At 51.5% G+C, this 16,729-nt stretch overlaps 1 protein-coding gene across 3 annotated transcripts; it reads right to left on the reverse strand.

Annotated features, from left to right (window-relative positions):
• Positions 1-6,324: 6,324 nt before the first annotated feature.
• ZBTB48 (zinc finger and BTB domain containing 48) lies at positions 6,325-16,231 on the reverse strand. Of its 3 annotated transcripts, none has more exons than XM_074218582.1 (11): positions 16,140-16,231; positions 13,600-14,286; positions 12,823-13,064; positions 10,442-10,553; positions 9,748-9,840; positions 9,390-9,476; positions 8,983-9,137; positions 7,624-7,760; positions 7,293-7,457; positions 6,803-6,891; positions 6,325-6,678 (listed from the first exon to the last, which is right to left on the reverse strand). In XM_074218582.1, the coding sequence occupies exons 2-11, from the start codon at positions 14,284-14,286 to the stop codon at positions 6,382-6,384; spliced, it is 2,064 nt and encodes a 687-aa protein (XP_074074683.1). In that variant the 5' UTR covers positions 16,140-16,231; the 3' UTR covers positions 6,325-6,381. The 3 variants fall into 3 exon arrangements, with proteins under 3 accessions (XP_074074683.1, XP_074074682.1, XP_074074684.1); XM_074218581.1 differs by having other exon boundaries at positions 13,600-14,870; XM_074218583.1 differs by lacking the exon at positions 16,140-16,231 and having other exon boundaries at positions 14,002-16,022.
• Between the last annotated feature and the right edge of the window lie 498 nt (positions 16,232-16,729).

Genomic DNA, 16,729 nt, shown 5'->3' on the forward strand with positions numbered 1-16,729 from the left:
AGGAGAGTCCATATCTCTTTGGGACTGCGGAAAAGAGGATCTAGGCTGAAGGAAATAGCAAGAATAAAACCAAAATGTGCTCTTTCCTAGATTTTTCTCCCAATGCTCATCTATCCTCTAACACTTAAAAAAATATAATCTTTTCTTCTTGTTACCCAAATGTTTCTGGCAAATTGAATTTTGCCTTGGCACTAAGAAGGCCATAGGGATAAAGAAGGGATAAGAAGGGATAAATACAGTATAATTTTTTAAAAATTTTTATTTATGGTAGTGGCTAGGTGGCGCAGTGGATAAAGCACCAGCCCTGGAGTCAGGAGTACCTGGGTTCAAATCTGGTCTCAGACACTTAATAATGACCTAGCTGTGTGGCCTTGGGCAAGCCTCTTAACCCCATTTGCCTTGCAAAAAAAAAAAACCCTAAAAAAACCAAACTTTTATTTATGGCAGTGGGATTAAGTGACCTGCCCAAGGTCACACAGCTAGGTGGCTGAGGTCAAATTTGAACTCAGGTTCTCCTGATTCCAGGGCTCGTGCTCCATCCCCTGAACCACTTGGCTGCCCCCATGGAAGGTGAGAGTTAAAGCTAAGGTGAGTCAAGGAATCCAACTTCTACCTGGGTTTTAAGAATTTTTCCTAATTGAGGTTTGGAGCAATTGTAATCGAACCTTTTAATCTAAAATCGAGTCCCCTATCTCTGAAGAGAAGGAAACTAAATGGAACTTAGAGGTCAGTGGTATTGCCCTGGATTTAAAACAAGATAATTACTGTAAAAGGTTTGACAAACGAAAGAAAAACAATGTCCACTCCCAAGGAGTTGGTTTCCTATCCATTATTCAGAAGAAATACAAGGTAATTAGGGCACTAGCAGCTACAGGGATGTGGGACGAGGTGGTCATGGAGAAGGCTGAGTTTGAGCTAAGTTGGAAGGAAGGGATTCTATGAAGAGGAGGTCAGTTTCTGAGGAGGCATTTGAATCGAAGTGACTCTGGAGTCTTCCCCTTCCATTAGGGGAAAGGGGAAAAACTGAGATGGAAAGAAGTGGGAAGAGGCCTTATGCACACAGACATGGGAATGATCTGCAGATACCACTTACAAATAAGTAACCTGCCTTTCCAATAGATATTGGTCTGTTTGTCTTACCGCCCTTCTCCATGAACAAGACAGGTCTCTCAGGTTCAGAGTCACACGATGCTGACATTGGAGATTTGAAGTTTTCTAATGCAATCCTCTCACCGGACTGGGAAAGGAAACCACTTACACAAGGTGCATTGGCAGCAAAAATGTTACCAGGACCCAAATCTCCTGTTCCCTACTTAATCAATTAGCAAACATTGAATTATCGACTATATATGTTAGACTCGGTACTAAGTACTTGAGGATACAAAAATTAAATGAATAATTCCTGCCGTTTAGGAGTTTACACTCTATCCCAAGATATCTGCCATATAACCTGATGGCTTAAAATTGCATTTGGAGATACCTTGTGTAAGTATAATCAAAATAATGTAACATCGTAGAGTTGGGGAGAGAAGAGGAAGACGCCAGATCCTGGGATATTCCTTCCATTGTACTACATTGTGAGGCACACCTCTTCCAATTCTTTGGTCTGTCGCTGCCATATTGGAACCTGCTCCCAATGATCTCAAGACCACTGAAATAGGTCAGTCCTTGGAAACAGGAAACCTGTGATCATGTTACTGTCTATTTAAATTGAGAAGTGCCACCTGGGCATACTCAGAGCCAGTGAGCCAATACCTTCATCTTCCAGCTCTGGGACATAGAATTCTTCACTTCTTTCAAGATGAAGTCCTCAACATGAAAACTTTCCTGATTCCCCTAACCTCTATAACCCTCCCTCCCTAAACTACCTGGTACTTATATGTGTATAATATTTGTGTGCCCACTTTGATGGTATAATTCATAGACCTGGTGTGAGTAAAAATTATCTGGAAGGGGGGCTAGGTGGCGCAGTGGATAGAGCACCAGCTCGGGAGTCAGGAGGACCTGAGTTCAAATCCGACCTCAGACACTTAATAATTACCTATTTGTGTGGCCTTGGGCAAACCACTTGGTTTGCAAAAAAAAAAATTGAAAAAAATTATCTGGAGCCTGGATGACTTCTGTGAAAAAGTCATATCTGGGGGCGGGGGGACAGCTAAGTGGTGCAGTGGAGTAAGGAGGACCTGAGTTCAAATGTGATCTCAGTCACATAATAATTACCTAGCTGTGTGACCTTGGGCTTTGCTTTAAAAAAAAAAAGGTGAGAGAAAGTCCGATCTACTGTATTAGCAAGTTAACTCAGAGGATGAGAGGGGCAGAGAGGGGGAGGGTAGGCAGATCACAAGAGCATGAGGTTGGACACTCCAGTTTCCAGAAGTATTAAACTAGAATTTTGTTTCTCTTCCCCGTTCAAATATTGGCAATGTAGGGCAAGATAAATTCAGAGCAATCTCCCCTGCCTCCTTAATTGTTCTTTTTCTTTATTTATTTCTAATTATATGCAAAGATAATTTTCACCATTCATCAACATTTGTAAGTTTTTGAGTTCCACATTTTTCCATCACCCTCCCTTACCATTCCCTCCCTATGGCAGCAAACAATCTGATATAGGTTACACATGTAAAATCATGTTTAACATAATTCCCTAATTGCTCTTAAGGAAAAGGGTATCTCCAAGCTTAGATCTACTGGGCATGGCCCTTTTCCATCAAACTCTGCTTACACAAATAGGGACTAGCAAATAAACCTATTTATCTAAAGAAAATAGCAAAAGGAAATTAGATAAATTATACAGATTAGACTATACCAGATCTATGTGAGAGAATAAACTCTTTAGCTGGGAGCAAGATAAGATCTCAGCTCAAACAAGGAGGGAGAGGCTGAACTCACCCAAGGGAACTCATCTCTAGGGAGGTGTTCTGGAAATTAGGGACATATTGAGAAATCAGCTCCCTCTGCATGTCTCCACATGTCTCTCCAAAGAATGGAGAAACTGAAAGCCAATTAATCCTCAGTACATGTCAGAAGTATTGTGCTTATTTGGAATTATACTCAAAGGGGAATAAAATTATGCATTTGACCCAATACTACTGAAGATATAATATATATATATATATATATATATATATATATATAATATATACACATATATTTATATATACATATATTTATAGCAACTTTTTTGTGGTGGGAAAGAATTGGAAATTGAGGGATTGCCCATCAATTAGGGAATGGCTGAAGAAGTTATGGTATATGATGATGATGGAATACTATTATAAGAAACGACAAACAGGATGCTTTCAGAAAAGCATGAATTCCAAAGAATTCATGATGAAAACTGGTATCCCTCTCTAGAAAAAATCTGTCTGCATGTCTAGGTGGTGTAGTGGATAAGAGTCAGGGCCCTGGAGTCAGGGAGGACCTGAGTTCAAATCAGACCTCAGACACTTAATTACCCTAGCTGTGTGGCCTTGGGCAAGCCACTTAACCTCATTGTCTTGCAAAAAGAAAAACCCTAAAAAAAAAGAAAAAAATCTGTCTGAACACAGACTGCAGCACACTATTTTCCACTTTACTTTGCTGTGGGTTTTTTTTGGGGGGTCTGTGGTTGTTTTTCACAATATGATTACTACATGATGCACATATATAACCTATCTCAAATTGTGTAGTCTCAGGGAGCAGAGGGAGAGAGAATTTCAAAATTTTTTTTAAATGAACATTAAAAATTGTTTTCATGGGGCAGCTAGGAGGCACAGTGAATAGCACACCAGCCTGGAGTCAGGAGGACCCCGAGTTCAAATTTGATCTCAGACACTTAATAATTATCTAGCTGTATGATCTTGGGCAAGTCATTTAACCCCATTGCCTTGCAAAAAAAATAAAAAAAATGTTTTCACATATAACTAAGAAAAAACAAAATATTACTCAAAAAAGTTTTTTTTAAAAAAGGAAGCACTGTTTTGGTAGTGTATTCTCTATCAATCAGGAATACTTCCACATGTACCCAATGCCCCAGGGTGAAATGTGGGTACAGTTTCATGTGTATTTTACATTTCTCCTAATATAATGTAAGGTCTTTGAATGTAAGGTTTTATTTTTATTCTATTATCTTCAGAGATTAAAATGGTGCCTAGCACTTAGCTTAATAAATGGGTGATAAGCTTAGAAGAATATTTGACCCCAGGCAATAGCCCATCAAAATCATTTAAACATGAAAAGAATAACTTTTTATTAATTTCATTTTTTTAAAGTGAGTCCCTATGGAGGCAATATATAGACATATAAGTTCTGGGTGTGAATTTTGCTTCTGGTACTTAATATCTATAGCACCATGAGCTTTTCTTTTCTCTGGTCCTGTTTCTTAATGACTGTAGAGGTCCCTTTCAGTTTTAAAGTGATAAGGTTATTATTCTTAGTTACAATACCCATGAACCAGGATTGTTGGTGAGATTGTAAATTCCTTCCCCTAAACCTGGTCTAATTGATGCCAGATGCCAAAGAAGGGGTGATACCTGGGCTTCCCAGGATAGTTGTTTAGTTACTAAGGTCATTTGTTTCCAGGGCTTTGTGAACAGCAACACATCATTAACTTAGAATTTCTGAACTTTCAGATAAGGCAGTCGGTAACAGAGATGTATGAAAAGCAGTTTAAAAGAATTCTATCAATTATTTTTAGAGATGGGCAAATTGAGAAGTTTTTCACCCTAGAAACCCAAATCTCTCAACATTCAATGCTCCTTATGACCTTCCACACAGCACCAAATGGCAAGCCAAGATCACAGATTTAGTCAGAAGGGAGCTCAGGCTCTAAGATAGGGAGGCCCTAAGGGATGCTTTCTTCCATAATTCATAGGATGCTAAGGCAGGAGGAGACCCTTTGAGGTTAGATGGTTCAACCCACCTACAGCTTGCTCAAGTATTTGCTTAGGATCTGAATTCAGATCCAGTTCTTTCCTTTATATTACTCCAGACTTGAGACTTATGCTAGGTGGCTCCCAGTACCAGGCTGACCACCTTGCTTCTTTCTGCTTCTGGTCTAGGCTTTGCTTTCCTGAGGTGTTTGTTTGACGAGGCCAGAGTCTTCTCTGGGACATATATCCCAAGGAAGCCTGTGGCCACAAACTCAGAAAGCAGATTGCTTTTATTAGACGGTCCATAACAGACTCTGTGCCATCCCAAGAGAGTAGCCATGAGAACACAGGGGAACTGGGACCAGCCCGGGGATGGATTCTGCCCCCTGCACCTAAGACTGCTTGTAATGGTCATGTTACTCAAAGGGAATGTTAACCTCCCCTTAAAAAAAGGTCTACCAATTTGTAGGTGTCACACCAGAGACCTTTATCAGCTAACACCTTAATTTTATCAGTGAATACTTTGTACTTGCTAGGCCAATAGAATGGGAGATCTGATGGAAAAGGTCTTAAGGACTGTTTACACCATTCAAGTCTTTGCTGCACTCCCCAAAAGCCAAGTGTTGAGGACAAGTCCTCAAAAACAATTACAAAATCTGGACCCTGAGCAAGACTGCACCCCACAACTAATAGGAGAGATATGAATTAATGTGACTGTGAAGATTTCCCCCCAACTGGCGGAGAGAAGTGGCAGAGACATGGGGGGAAAATGGCACACCAGGGGAGGTGGAAAAGGCTCTTCTGGAAAACCATCTGGACGTTTGCCAGGTCATCCCAACAAGTCGGCCCCTTTCACCCTGAGAACTCCCCAAAGAGATCGGATGGGAAGGCGCCCCTCACACCGAAATAATCACAGTAGCATTTCTGCAACAGCAAAGAGCTGGAGACAAAACCAGTCCCCAGCCACAGGGAATGACCAAGTGAGCCCCTGGAGGACTCTAAGGGGCACAATTGTACGCCGAAGCTACAACCATCGGGGGGAGCAAACCAGAACAAGAACCAGTGGCCACAAGCCTCATCCACAAAACGTTTTTTTTTTAGGTTTTTGTAAGGCAAACGGGGTTAAGTGGCTTGCCCAAGGCCACACAGCTAGGTAATTATTAAGTGTCTGAGACTGGATTTGAACCCAGGTACTCCTGACTCCAGGGCCGGCACTTTATCCACTACACCACCTAGCCGCCACACACAAAACGTCTTAACAAACAAGCGCTGGCTGGAATTCCAAATTTCCCAAGGCCCCCCCAAGGAGGGAAGACTTGGGGCACCTTGGGGAAGCAGCCTGGTCCTCTGGCAGGGGCTCCGTTACTGAGACAGACGAAGCATTCCCTATGACTCCCCAAGACACACCCCAGCCCCAGGTGAGTGACCTCCAGGTGATTCGGGCAAAGACCCTGGGAAGAAGAGTGCACCTGAGTCCAAAGCGACACTTTTATTGAAGGAGGGCTGGGGAGGGGGCTGCATGGAAGGGCTGCTATGAGTCACAGTCTTCTGGGATGGTGGCAGTGATAATGAGTGATTGCTCAATGACATCTGTGCTAGAAAAATTCTCCTCTGTGCAAAGTCTCTGGCCCGGGAGCTGGGCAGCCAGTGCACCTTGTGTCAGGGACTCCACAATCACCTCGGCAGAGCCCATCTCCAGCTCCGGGGGGGGCTGCAGGGCCACCACAACCATCTTCTCATCCTCAATGATCAGGTTCCGCAGCTTCCTCTGACGGGGATTGTAATTCTCTACTCGGTCATGGATCTCCATGTGCCGGCGGAGGTGTGCCTGAGGGAGAAAGGAGACCATCGGCATCTGCCAAAGAGGGCCCTGGCACACACGGACAGTGTGGCTGTGGGTGGTGGGCAGCAGAGGAGGGGGCCAAGGTGGGAGCCCACCTGGAGGCCTGTACCTGGCGTGTGAATTTGTAGCCACACTCGGTGCATTCGAACTTCCTCACGCCCTTGTGTCTCCGCACGTGTACTCGCAGCTGTTCCACAGCTTGGGGGGAAAGAGACGTGATGCTTTGCATGGGTCTGGTATGGCATATTCCCAAGGGGCATTTCCCCTACTCTGGACCCATCTCACCTGCTCATCTGTGAAGGGGGCTGGGAGAGCCACCCCCTTGTCAGAGTGGGGGACCCCTGCATCAAGCCTTTGGCCTAAGTCCCCTCCCCAGGGTCACTGAGGTGTAATCAACCCCAAGAGCTGGGGAGGACAGGGACCAAGGAGGGGCGGGCAATGCCCAGGACTGGACAAAGTCCCAGGGGTATATGGTCCTTCCAGCCAGTTCCTTCTTCAACTAATACCCCAGCAACTTCCTCAGGAAATTAAAAGGCTGCCGCAGGTTTTCTCCCCACACTTGCCCTGCCAAGGGTCCCCACAGAACGGGGTCCAGGCACCTTTGAAGGTTTTCCCACAGATCTGGCAGAAGTGGGGCCGGCCTTCCTGGTGGCGGCTGGCCACGTGTCTCAGCAGCGGCCCCTTCTCCGTGAAGCGCTGCTCACAGAACTCACAGCTGAAGGGCCGCTCGCCCGTGTGTGTCCGGTGGTGTTTGTCCAGACTGGCTAAACAAGGTGGGGGGGGCAGAACACAGCATTGGACTGAGCCCTTCCCTGACCTTCCCCAGTTCCTGGTTACAATCCCAAAGGGTATTAGAGGAGAGGGTCAGAGTAGACCCAGGGGTGGGGACCAGCCACCCTCCACCCCAGCTGGGTGGGCCTCTGGTCGTACCTTGAGTGCGGAAGGTTTTGCCACAAAGGTGACACTGGAAGGGCTTTTCCCCGGTGTGTGTGCGCAAGTGCATGTTCAGATTGGCCTTCTGCGTGAAAGCGTGGCTGCAGAATTCACAGACGTATGGGCGCTCGTTCCTGTGCAGAGGATATGGGAAGAGGGGAAGCACTCTGGCTCAGTCTGGGGGAGCCTCACTGGCCGCAGCCCTGCTCCACACAAGGATGAAGAGGCCGGGAGTGAGCAGGGGGTGTCAGCTGCCTGAGTCCAGAAGTGCATGGGAGGAAATGGAGCTGCAGCCCAGGGTCACCCTATGACACCAAAGGGAACTTCTCTAGGATTAGTCGGGAGACAAAGTGGCATCTGGACCCAAAGCACCAGTGCCCTCTAAGTGAACAGAGGCCGGAGGATGGCCGAGGAAATCATCAAGGGATGGCAAGAGACTCCAGCCGCTCATTTGTTTAATGAGCAGTCCTTTATTAAGCACCTACTGTGCGCCTGTCGCTGGCTCCCATAAACAGAATGTTGGTCAATGGGGGTGGAAAAAGCTGAGTCTTGGGGCCATCGAGGGGGGGGGTCTGCTCCCCAGTGCTCCCCCCCACCTGCACCCCCCATTCTTCCATCTTCTCCAAGGTCTTTTATTTTAGGTTTCTGCAGAACTCAGGTCCTCCCTACTCCAGGGCCAGTGCTCTATCCACTGTGCCACCTAGCCGCCCCCCAAGGTCCTTTTGGGATCCAAATCTGAAGAGGGTTAAAAAGTCCCAGGGTCCCTGACCCAAGGATTGAGAGCAGTGCTGCTGGGGAACTGGCCGAGTGTGAACTCAGCCATGAAAGGTTGACAGTTGCCCTGGGAAAGTATGACTGGCGATGAAGGTGGGGCAGGAGCTGTGGGTCCTGATGCAAGGCGGCCAAGTCAGAAGAACCACAGCAACAAGTGGAGAAAGAGGAGGGACAAGGGAGCCAGGGTCCAAGATGGGAAGTGAGGAGGGAGCCAGGGAACAGCCCTCCCAAGGTCAGGCTATCCCCCAGAGGTAAGATAAAGAGCAAGAAAATATATTTTTTTAAAACCAGGTTTCTCTGGGTCTCCACCCTTGGGCAGTGGGGAGAAAAGAGTGAGCGAGAGAGAGAGTGTGTGTGTGTGTGTGTGTCTGGGGCAGGGTGGCGCCTGGTCTCCCCTCTACAGACCCAAGCCTCCAGGTCAGCTCTTCCACAGTCACTTCTGTCTAAAGGTACCCCCTTTTCGATGTAGGCAGAGGGGGTTCGGGTGTGCCCCAGGAGCTGCAGACTGGGTGTAGGAGGCAAACAGCCGCCCCGGGACTCTTCCTGTCCACTCTAAGCCAGCCCCACGGGGAGGGGTCGTACCTGTGCTTTGCCTTAATGTGCATCTGGAGGCCATTGCGGCTGGAGGCGCGGTGCCCGCACTCCTCACACACGAAGAGCTTCTCTCCTCGGTGCTTGAAGGCTTCATGTAACTGCAGCTCTGTTCGAGACAGGAAGCATTTGGCGCAGGTGGGGCACTGTGAGCAAGAGGACAGAAAGTTCACAGCTCGCTGCCATGATCCCCCCCAACTGGGAGGGCATCTCTGTCTCACACAAGCTCCCTGGTGGTAAGGTTGCGTCCCACCCCACACTCAACACATACAGCCGGTGCTTAATAGAGGTGGCAGACAGAGGGCCTGTGTCAAGGGCTCAGGCAAACTGGGTCCCTTCCCCTTTGGCCTTTGTCTGGCTGCTGCCCCCCCGGACAGTCTGGAGGCATGGGCACTCACCGCGTGTGGCTTGGGGGCTCCATGCAGTTTGATCATGTGGCTCTGCAAGTCCTTCTTCTGCATGAACTGCTGTGAGCAGGACGAGCACTGAAACACAGGAGCTGGGGTCACAGCCCGACTGTGCAGGGGAGCCCCCCCACCCAGCAGCAGTGGACAACACCAGTCCCCAGAGGAGACCTGGGGCCACCACCACCAAGGGGCCCAGGGCCTAGGGCCATGCAGGGGTCAGAAACCACCCAGGAAGGGGCAGCAACTTGCCCAAGGGTCACAAGCCCAGCAGGGCCCCTTTCCCTTCCAGGGCCTTGTTCCAGGAGGGTCGCCCTTCTTCCAGTGCTGCCTCCCTGGCCTGGGGCCCCACCTTGTAGGGCATTTCCCCAGTGTGGGAAACCATGTGAACACGCAGTTCCATCCTCCGCCGGAAAGTCTCCTGGCACACCGAACAAGTAAATACCTGAACACAAGAGGAGCTGGGATCAGGTGTGAGCAAGGAGGCGATCGGGCCCCGCAGGAGACCCCGGCCCTGACTGCTCCAGTGGGCCTCGTGTCTGGGGGCAGGTGGAGGGAAGCCTGGCCCACCGCCCCTTGGGACCCTCTGGGAAAAGGAGAATATGGGACCCCGGGCCAAGCGGTCAGGACAGAGCACACCTTGCCTTATAATCAATCTGCTTTTATCCCCAAAAAGTCAATTTAGGTTCCCAAGGCAAGTAAAAATCTGACTGACTCAAGCCAGGAACTCGCCGACACCTGCTGTTCTAACACAGTTCCCTCTGATTTCCATGTTCTAAGGACCCTCCCAGCTCTGACACCCCGGGTTCTAAGGATGCCTCCCAGTTCTGACACCCTGGGTTCTAAGGATGCCTCCCGGCTCTGACACCCCGGGTTCTAAGAATGTCTCCCGGCTCTGACACCCCAGGTTCTAAGGACCCTCCTAGCTCTGAAATTCTTCTTTGTACAAGTTCCAACCTGGAATAACTTCTTGTTCAGAGACTCTGAGACTCTAAGGATGCTCTTTGCTCAGGAGCAGGGTCTAGAATCCGGTCCCCCAGTAATACCTGCTCTGACCGGTTCAGGCAATTTCGTGCTTCGTGCTCCAGGAGGTTCTCTTTCCTAAAGTAGCATTTCCCACATTTGGGGCATTCAAAAGGCTTCTCTCCAGTGTGTTTCCTGGAAGGAACAGATGCCAAGAGGGATTTGGGGGCTAGAAAGACTTACTGGCCTTCCAATGGACTCAAGGGCCTCTGGCCCATCCCTGCAGAGCAGCCAGAGGCCAGGGGCATTAGGACAAGATGCACCAGGGGCCCGGGCTGATCGCGTTAGCCCAACAGCAAACTTACATGACTGAGGAGTGAGCCAACCCCCTTCTATCCTGCCCTGATGCGCCAGAACCCTTGCACAAAGCCCACCATGTTGAGCTCTTGACTGGCCAAGCAAACTTTCTCCTAGGTGGGGAAGGGGCCTAGAGGCTCTCTGTTCAGGACAAGGGGTCCCCAGCAGCACCTGGACTCATTTGGCTCACCTCTACCCCTCTCTGCATCTGCTGAGAGGCTGTCCACAGAGGTGATTTCACTGCCCTGTATTTTGGGGGATGTAGACTTGAGCATCTCAGCCATGCTCAGGGGAAGGGCCTGGACAACCCTGTGCACAAAGCCTGAAGAAATGACACTGAGACAAGGGGTTCTTACTACAGCCCAGGAACTTGTTTTAAAAATTAGGTTTGATAAATACACTTCGATATAATTGATTTCCTTGATAATTAATTCTCTTTATTTTTTTTCATCTTATGATAAAAACATATTTTTAAGAAAGGTATCCTAGACCTCACTGGAGACTGCAAAGGGATCCATGACATCAAATAGCTTCAGATTCCCCCATCCTAAGAGAAAAAGAACTTCCCAGCTCACATCAGAACAAGCTCCAGGGAGATGCTTCCCTCCATCACCTGCTCTGCTCAGTGAAGGAATAGGAAGATGAAATGGAGAATCACTTTCCAATTTTTGTGCTATCATCCATGAGGCTGTTATTTAAGATTTACCTTGCCATCCTATTTACTCATCTTCTTTTACATGACACATTCCTATTCAGTCCCATGCAACACCTACAGGAATCTACTTTGAAGAAATATGCAGTTGAGGTCAACAGCGATCCCCTCTCTTGTGGTTCTTGGGACGGGCCCGCCTCCTTGCCCCACCAGATAAGGGCCTGGGGACATGGTCTGCATGCATGTGTCCCAACTGGGGCCTTCTCTGCAGTCTACCCTTCTGGGACTGGGAACCCTGACTTCCCCAAGAGCTATGCCTGGTCCCCGGGGACACACCCTTGACTTGGCAGGGTGGCCATGACTCCAGGCAAAACTGAAGTGGAGAATCTTCAGCTGTTTCTGTGTCATGGACGTCTTGAGCAGACTGGTCCTGCCCATGGACCCCTTATTAAATAACAAAGGAAATGCTACATTTCAGAGGCCAGTGACTCTGCTCCCCTACCCCTTTCTTTGTTCACAGGCCTCCTAAAATTAATCTCTGGACCTATCCATGGAACATCTCAATCAAGAATTCTCGAGTTGGGAGTCCTTCAGAACCACTGCCCTCATGACAATGAGGATCTGGACAGAGACCAGGCCCAGGGATCTGAGGCCCAGCCTAGGAGGACACCCTCAGGGACCAGGGTGCCAAGGTGCCACTGTCCTGGCACAGGGTCCCAAGAGAAAAGGCCCAAGGAGGATGGCTTTCTCCTGACAGCCCTGACTGAAAACACAAGGGGCTACTGGAGCCTCAGAGGGGCTCTGGACAGAATGCTAATGGAGGGCCCTGGAGAGCGACCAATTCTGAAATGCAATTTAATCAGCAAGGCAGAGGCTGCTGCAGAAATCCTCCACATCTCCTTTTAGTTATTGTGATGGTTCTTTCAAGAGGATGGTGATATAAATCTCATACCCAAAAGGCCATCACAATGCCAAAGAGCTTTTAAGGAGGAGGACTCTGATGAGGATCTCATCACATCCTGGGCATCCCTGAGAGGTTTTTGGTTTTTTAATGAAGTTTTTTGTAAACACTTAGTAAAGCTATGCTCTTGGATGCAAACACTTTAAAAGCAGACTAGTGGCTCTGGAGCACAGTCGCTCAGATTTAGCAGAGCCCAGGCATGAGAGGAGCAAGTCCCAAAGTCGCAGGCCCTCTCCGGGCTGTGTCTGTTTCCAGGGTCCGCCCTGGGCATCTTGTGCCAGTTAGAAGGTCCCCAGGAGGGCAGGGTGGGTGAGAGGACACAAGAGGCCCCTCTGCTAGCGACTGTAGCTGGGCTCCTCAGAGACCATAGCCAATGGGCAGGGACAATGGGAAAGAAGGGGGCTGGACCTTGTCAGGACAGAGTAGCTTCCTGCTCTGGGAACAGAAAGGACAGGGATGGGGAAGGGGAATTAAAAAAAAAAAAGAATCTTTACCTGTTGTGGACTTTTAGATAATATTTGCTGAGGAACTTTTTATGACATGTGGGGCATTCAACCGGCACAGCTGTACCTTTTCTGTTCCCGGGGGGCTCGGCGACTGGGGGCCCCAGGCTCAGGGCCGGCTCCAGAGCACCAGGCTTTGGGGCTATGTCTGACTTCCTTGTGGTCTGCACAGTCTCTGTTTCAGAAATGTCCTCTCCATCAGCATCATCCTCCACGTGGACCACCACTTCCCACTATGGCAGAACAGGCAGCGCAAGGAGGTGGGGTCACCAGAGGAAAGGGACAAGGGTCCTGGGGGCTGGGCAAGCTGTCCCATCCTCATACTAAGGGAGGCCTCAGGCTAGCTAGGCACCTTGCCAGAAGGACCCCCAGTTCTGTAGCTAGTCCCTAGCTGAACCCTAGTGAAGACATGACTTGACTTCTGCCCTCACTGGCCTGGAATCCTGCCCCCCCAACTTCTGATGGGAGTCTGTCCCATGGGGCCTGTTGCTGGTCCACAGACCCAAGTCACCTTCTTGCTGGGCAGTTGGACACCAGGACAAAACTGGACCTTGGAGTCCAAGGCCCCAGTCTGGTTATCTGCCTCTCTCCTCATTTGTGAAATGGGGAGGTTGCCGGGAAGGCCTCTCAGGCTCCTTCACGGCAGAATAAGGACAGGTTCTGAGTCTGAGTCTGGGCAGGACCTGTTGTTCCAACCCCATGGATCCCCAACATGTCCCTCCCTTTCTTCTCCCCTGGGGGCCCCACCTCAGCCCCCATGGACAGCACCTCATTACTACCAGCCTGCAGCAGGACCCCTCCTGCCTTCAAGGGTCTCTGGGGATCTTTATAGTCTTGAGGCTCCTTGTCCCCAGGACTGCTTGGGGTGCTGGGCTTCAGAGCTTGCTGGGGTCTCCGGTGGGGAGAGGATGGGCTCTGTCTAGGGGGACTAGGCTTGGCCCCCAGAGGACTCTGGGGGGAGCCGGGCTGCTGAGCACTCATGTCTGTGTACAAAGCCCCGGCCACTTCTTCCTCTTCAGAGTCAGGTGGCTGTTTGAGGTGACCGTTCACATCCTCAGGGATGGATGCCTCTAGGCTGGCCAACTCCTGCCCCACCAAGTCCTGAGCCCTGAAGCTTTGGCAGAGCTCCACCACCTCGGGGACCCGCAGCTCCCTGGCGGCCAGGAGCACCTTATCCAGGTTTCCCGCAGTGAGGGCCAGGTGACCGGTGTAGAAGAAGTCCAGCAGGAGGCCGAAAATCTCAGCAAAGCCTGCGGGGAGGCTGATGCTGCCCACCGCGCCGTCCCCGTTGAGGCTCTGAAAGAAGTGGCTGCAGCAGGCCAGGACGCTCCAGTGGGCCTTAAACACCAGGCCGCCCACGTCCAGGGTGGCGTCGCAGTACTGCCCCTTCTCCCGCTGCTTGTTGAGCTCCTGCAGCACCCGCACGCTGTGCTGGACAAAAGAGCCGTCCATCATCTGCAGGGAGGACACAAGGGTCACGGGGCAGGGCTTGGGGGCCCTCCCCTGTGCTGGACAAACAAGGGATCCTCCAAGTCACAGAGGCACAAAATGGTAGAGCTAAGGCTAGAACTCAGGTCCTCTAACACCACATCTCGGACTTTCTCACCCCAGGGCGGTCTTCTGCCTCCCTCGTCATCTCCCTTCCCCATCCCCCAGCAGAACTGCCTCGAGTTCACACACACCAGAGGTCTCCGGAAACCTTAGCCGTCTACTCTGAGCCCAGTGCTGCCACTATGGACAGATCAAATCTTTTCTGTTCCTAAGGAAAAAGACCCTGCTTGACTTGGGGAGGGCTAGAGTCTGGGGGAAGGGGATGGGGCAGGGGGCTACAAAGGGGGTCTGATGTGTCGGGGGCAAAACATTAGGATAGGTGGCTCCAGGGCATCTCCTGTGGGAGTGTGGCCAATGGAGAAGGTGCCAGGTAAACAGGTGAGTGGAGAGAGTGCGCCAGGAGACAGCACAGTCCAAAGCAGCACGGTGAGAAGGAGACAGGGTCTCAAAACATCTTAGTATCAAATTTCTCTGGTAAGGTTTGGGATCTAAGACATAAATAAGCAACAAATACATTTAAGATTAATAGCCATTCTCCAAAAGACCGGTCAAGGGCTCCAAAAAGTCTTCAAAGGAAGAACTGCATCCCAACCATTTGAAAGATTGCTTCAACTAAGTAGTCCTGAGAGAAACACAAATCAAAAAAAGCTGAAGTTTCACCTCACCCTCTGCAAACGGGCAAAGAACGGAAACCGTCCCCGCAGGAGAGATGGAGGAAACATCGGCACACAAATACTGGCCGGTGGAGTTGTGAAATGGCATGGCCATTTGAGAAAACAACTTGGAATTACGCAAATAAAGAGATTCAAACATTCAGAACCTTTGCCCCAGAAACTTCACTACTGGGTTGACCGATGCCAAAGAAGCTACTGATAAATACAAGGTCCCTTTATGGGCCAAAATGTTCACAGTGGCACTTTTTTTTTTTAAACAAAATTTTGTAATAAAATTTATAAAAAAATGCATTTCTATATGGGTTTAATTTTGTCATCACGGCTCACAACTGTCTTCCACAGCCATACTATGCAAAATTTAAAAGAACCCGACCAGTTTCATTCCCGAAACAGTGCCACATCCTCCAAGGCCGCTTGTCAAAGGACAAGACGCTTCGGGACCGCACAGCCCAGCGCAGGGGCACCAGAGTGCCATGGCCAGGGCTCTGTGTGGCACACGGTGGCACTTCTCGTGGGAGCCACGGATGCCCACACAGCAGCTCCCGGGTGGGGAGGGTTAAGCCAGCTGTGGCAATGGGAGGATGGCCTGACTGGCCGTGTGAGGAGTGTGATGCTGAAGGCGCCCGGGGCAGGGCCAGTGCCAACCGAGCCCGTGCCCAGAGAGGCCCACGCGCCTGCACCCCCGGGCCCGCGCCCGCGGCGCCCGGTGCCGCTGCTCCTCTCTTTTGGGTGTTAAAATGCCAGTTTGTGGGATGGCGGGGGGAGGCGCTGAGAGGGGCACGGGCGAGAGGCTGGGGCTTCGGGGCGGCCCCCGGAGCCCGGGGGGCTCCCGCACCCCTCTTCTTGCCTAAAAGCCTCTCTGGTTACCGTTGAGCCGCTGGGGGCGGGGCGGGGCGCGAGCCGGCCGCAAGCACTTACGAAGCGCCGACTGTGTACCCCGGCGCGAGGGCGGGCCGGGGGCGGCGGGCCGGGGCAGCCTCGAGGCCCCGCTCCGGCCCGGGCCCCGCCGCCCCGCCGCCCCTGCGCTGCCCCCGGCCCCGCGCCTCTCCCCGCCCCTCCCCGAGGCGCGCCGCGCCGCCTCACCTGCCCGGCCGGCCGCTCCGGAGACGCCCCGGCGCCCGCCCCGCTCCACCGAGGCCCCGCCGAGCCGCGCGCAGCCGCACCGGGCCCGGCCGAGCCGCCGCCGGACGTGACGTCGCCCCGGGGGGCGGGGCGCCGCGCGGCCTCGGGCCCTGAGCCGACCGCGGGCGACCGGAAGCGGCCCGACGCCTCGGAGCGTCTCAGAGGCGACCCGTGGGATCCCCGGGACCGGCGCTCCGGCGCCCCGCCCGCCCGCGTCGCCTAGGCAACGGCGGCGCGGCCCGCTCGGCCCCGCCCCTCCCCGGCCAGAAAGCCGAAAACGAGTCGGGGTCACGTTGTGTGTCACTTCCGGGCCGGGCGGGGCTTCCGCCTCGGGGATCCAGAGAGCGGCCCCGGGCCGGCTCCGCGCCTCCCCGCGGGGCCGGGGGCCACAGCCCCCCCGGGCCTCAGTTCCCGCCTTTGTAAAATGAAGGGCCCGGACGAGGCCATTTTCGAGCCTCCTCGTTCCAAACGGGGGAGACCCCCGGCCCCGTCCCCTCCCCCCAACTAGGGCGCTAGCCCCCCGGCACCCCGGCCCCGTCCCCCCCCCCCAA

Source organism: Macrotis lagotis, chromosome 1 (genome assembly GCF_037893015.1).
Source record: "Macrotis lagotis isolate mMagLag1 chromosome 1, bilby.v1.9.chrom.fasta, whole genome shotgun sequence".
Taxonomy (NCBI): Eukaryota; Metazoa; Chordata; class Mammalia; order Peramelemorphia; family Peramelidae; genus Macrotis; species Macrotis lagotis.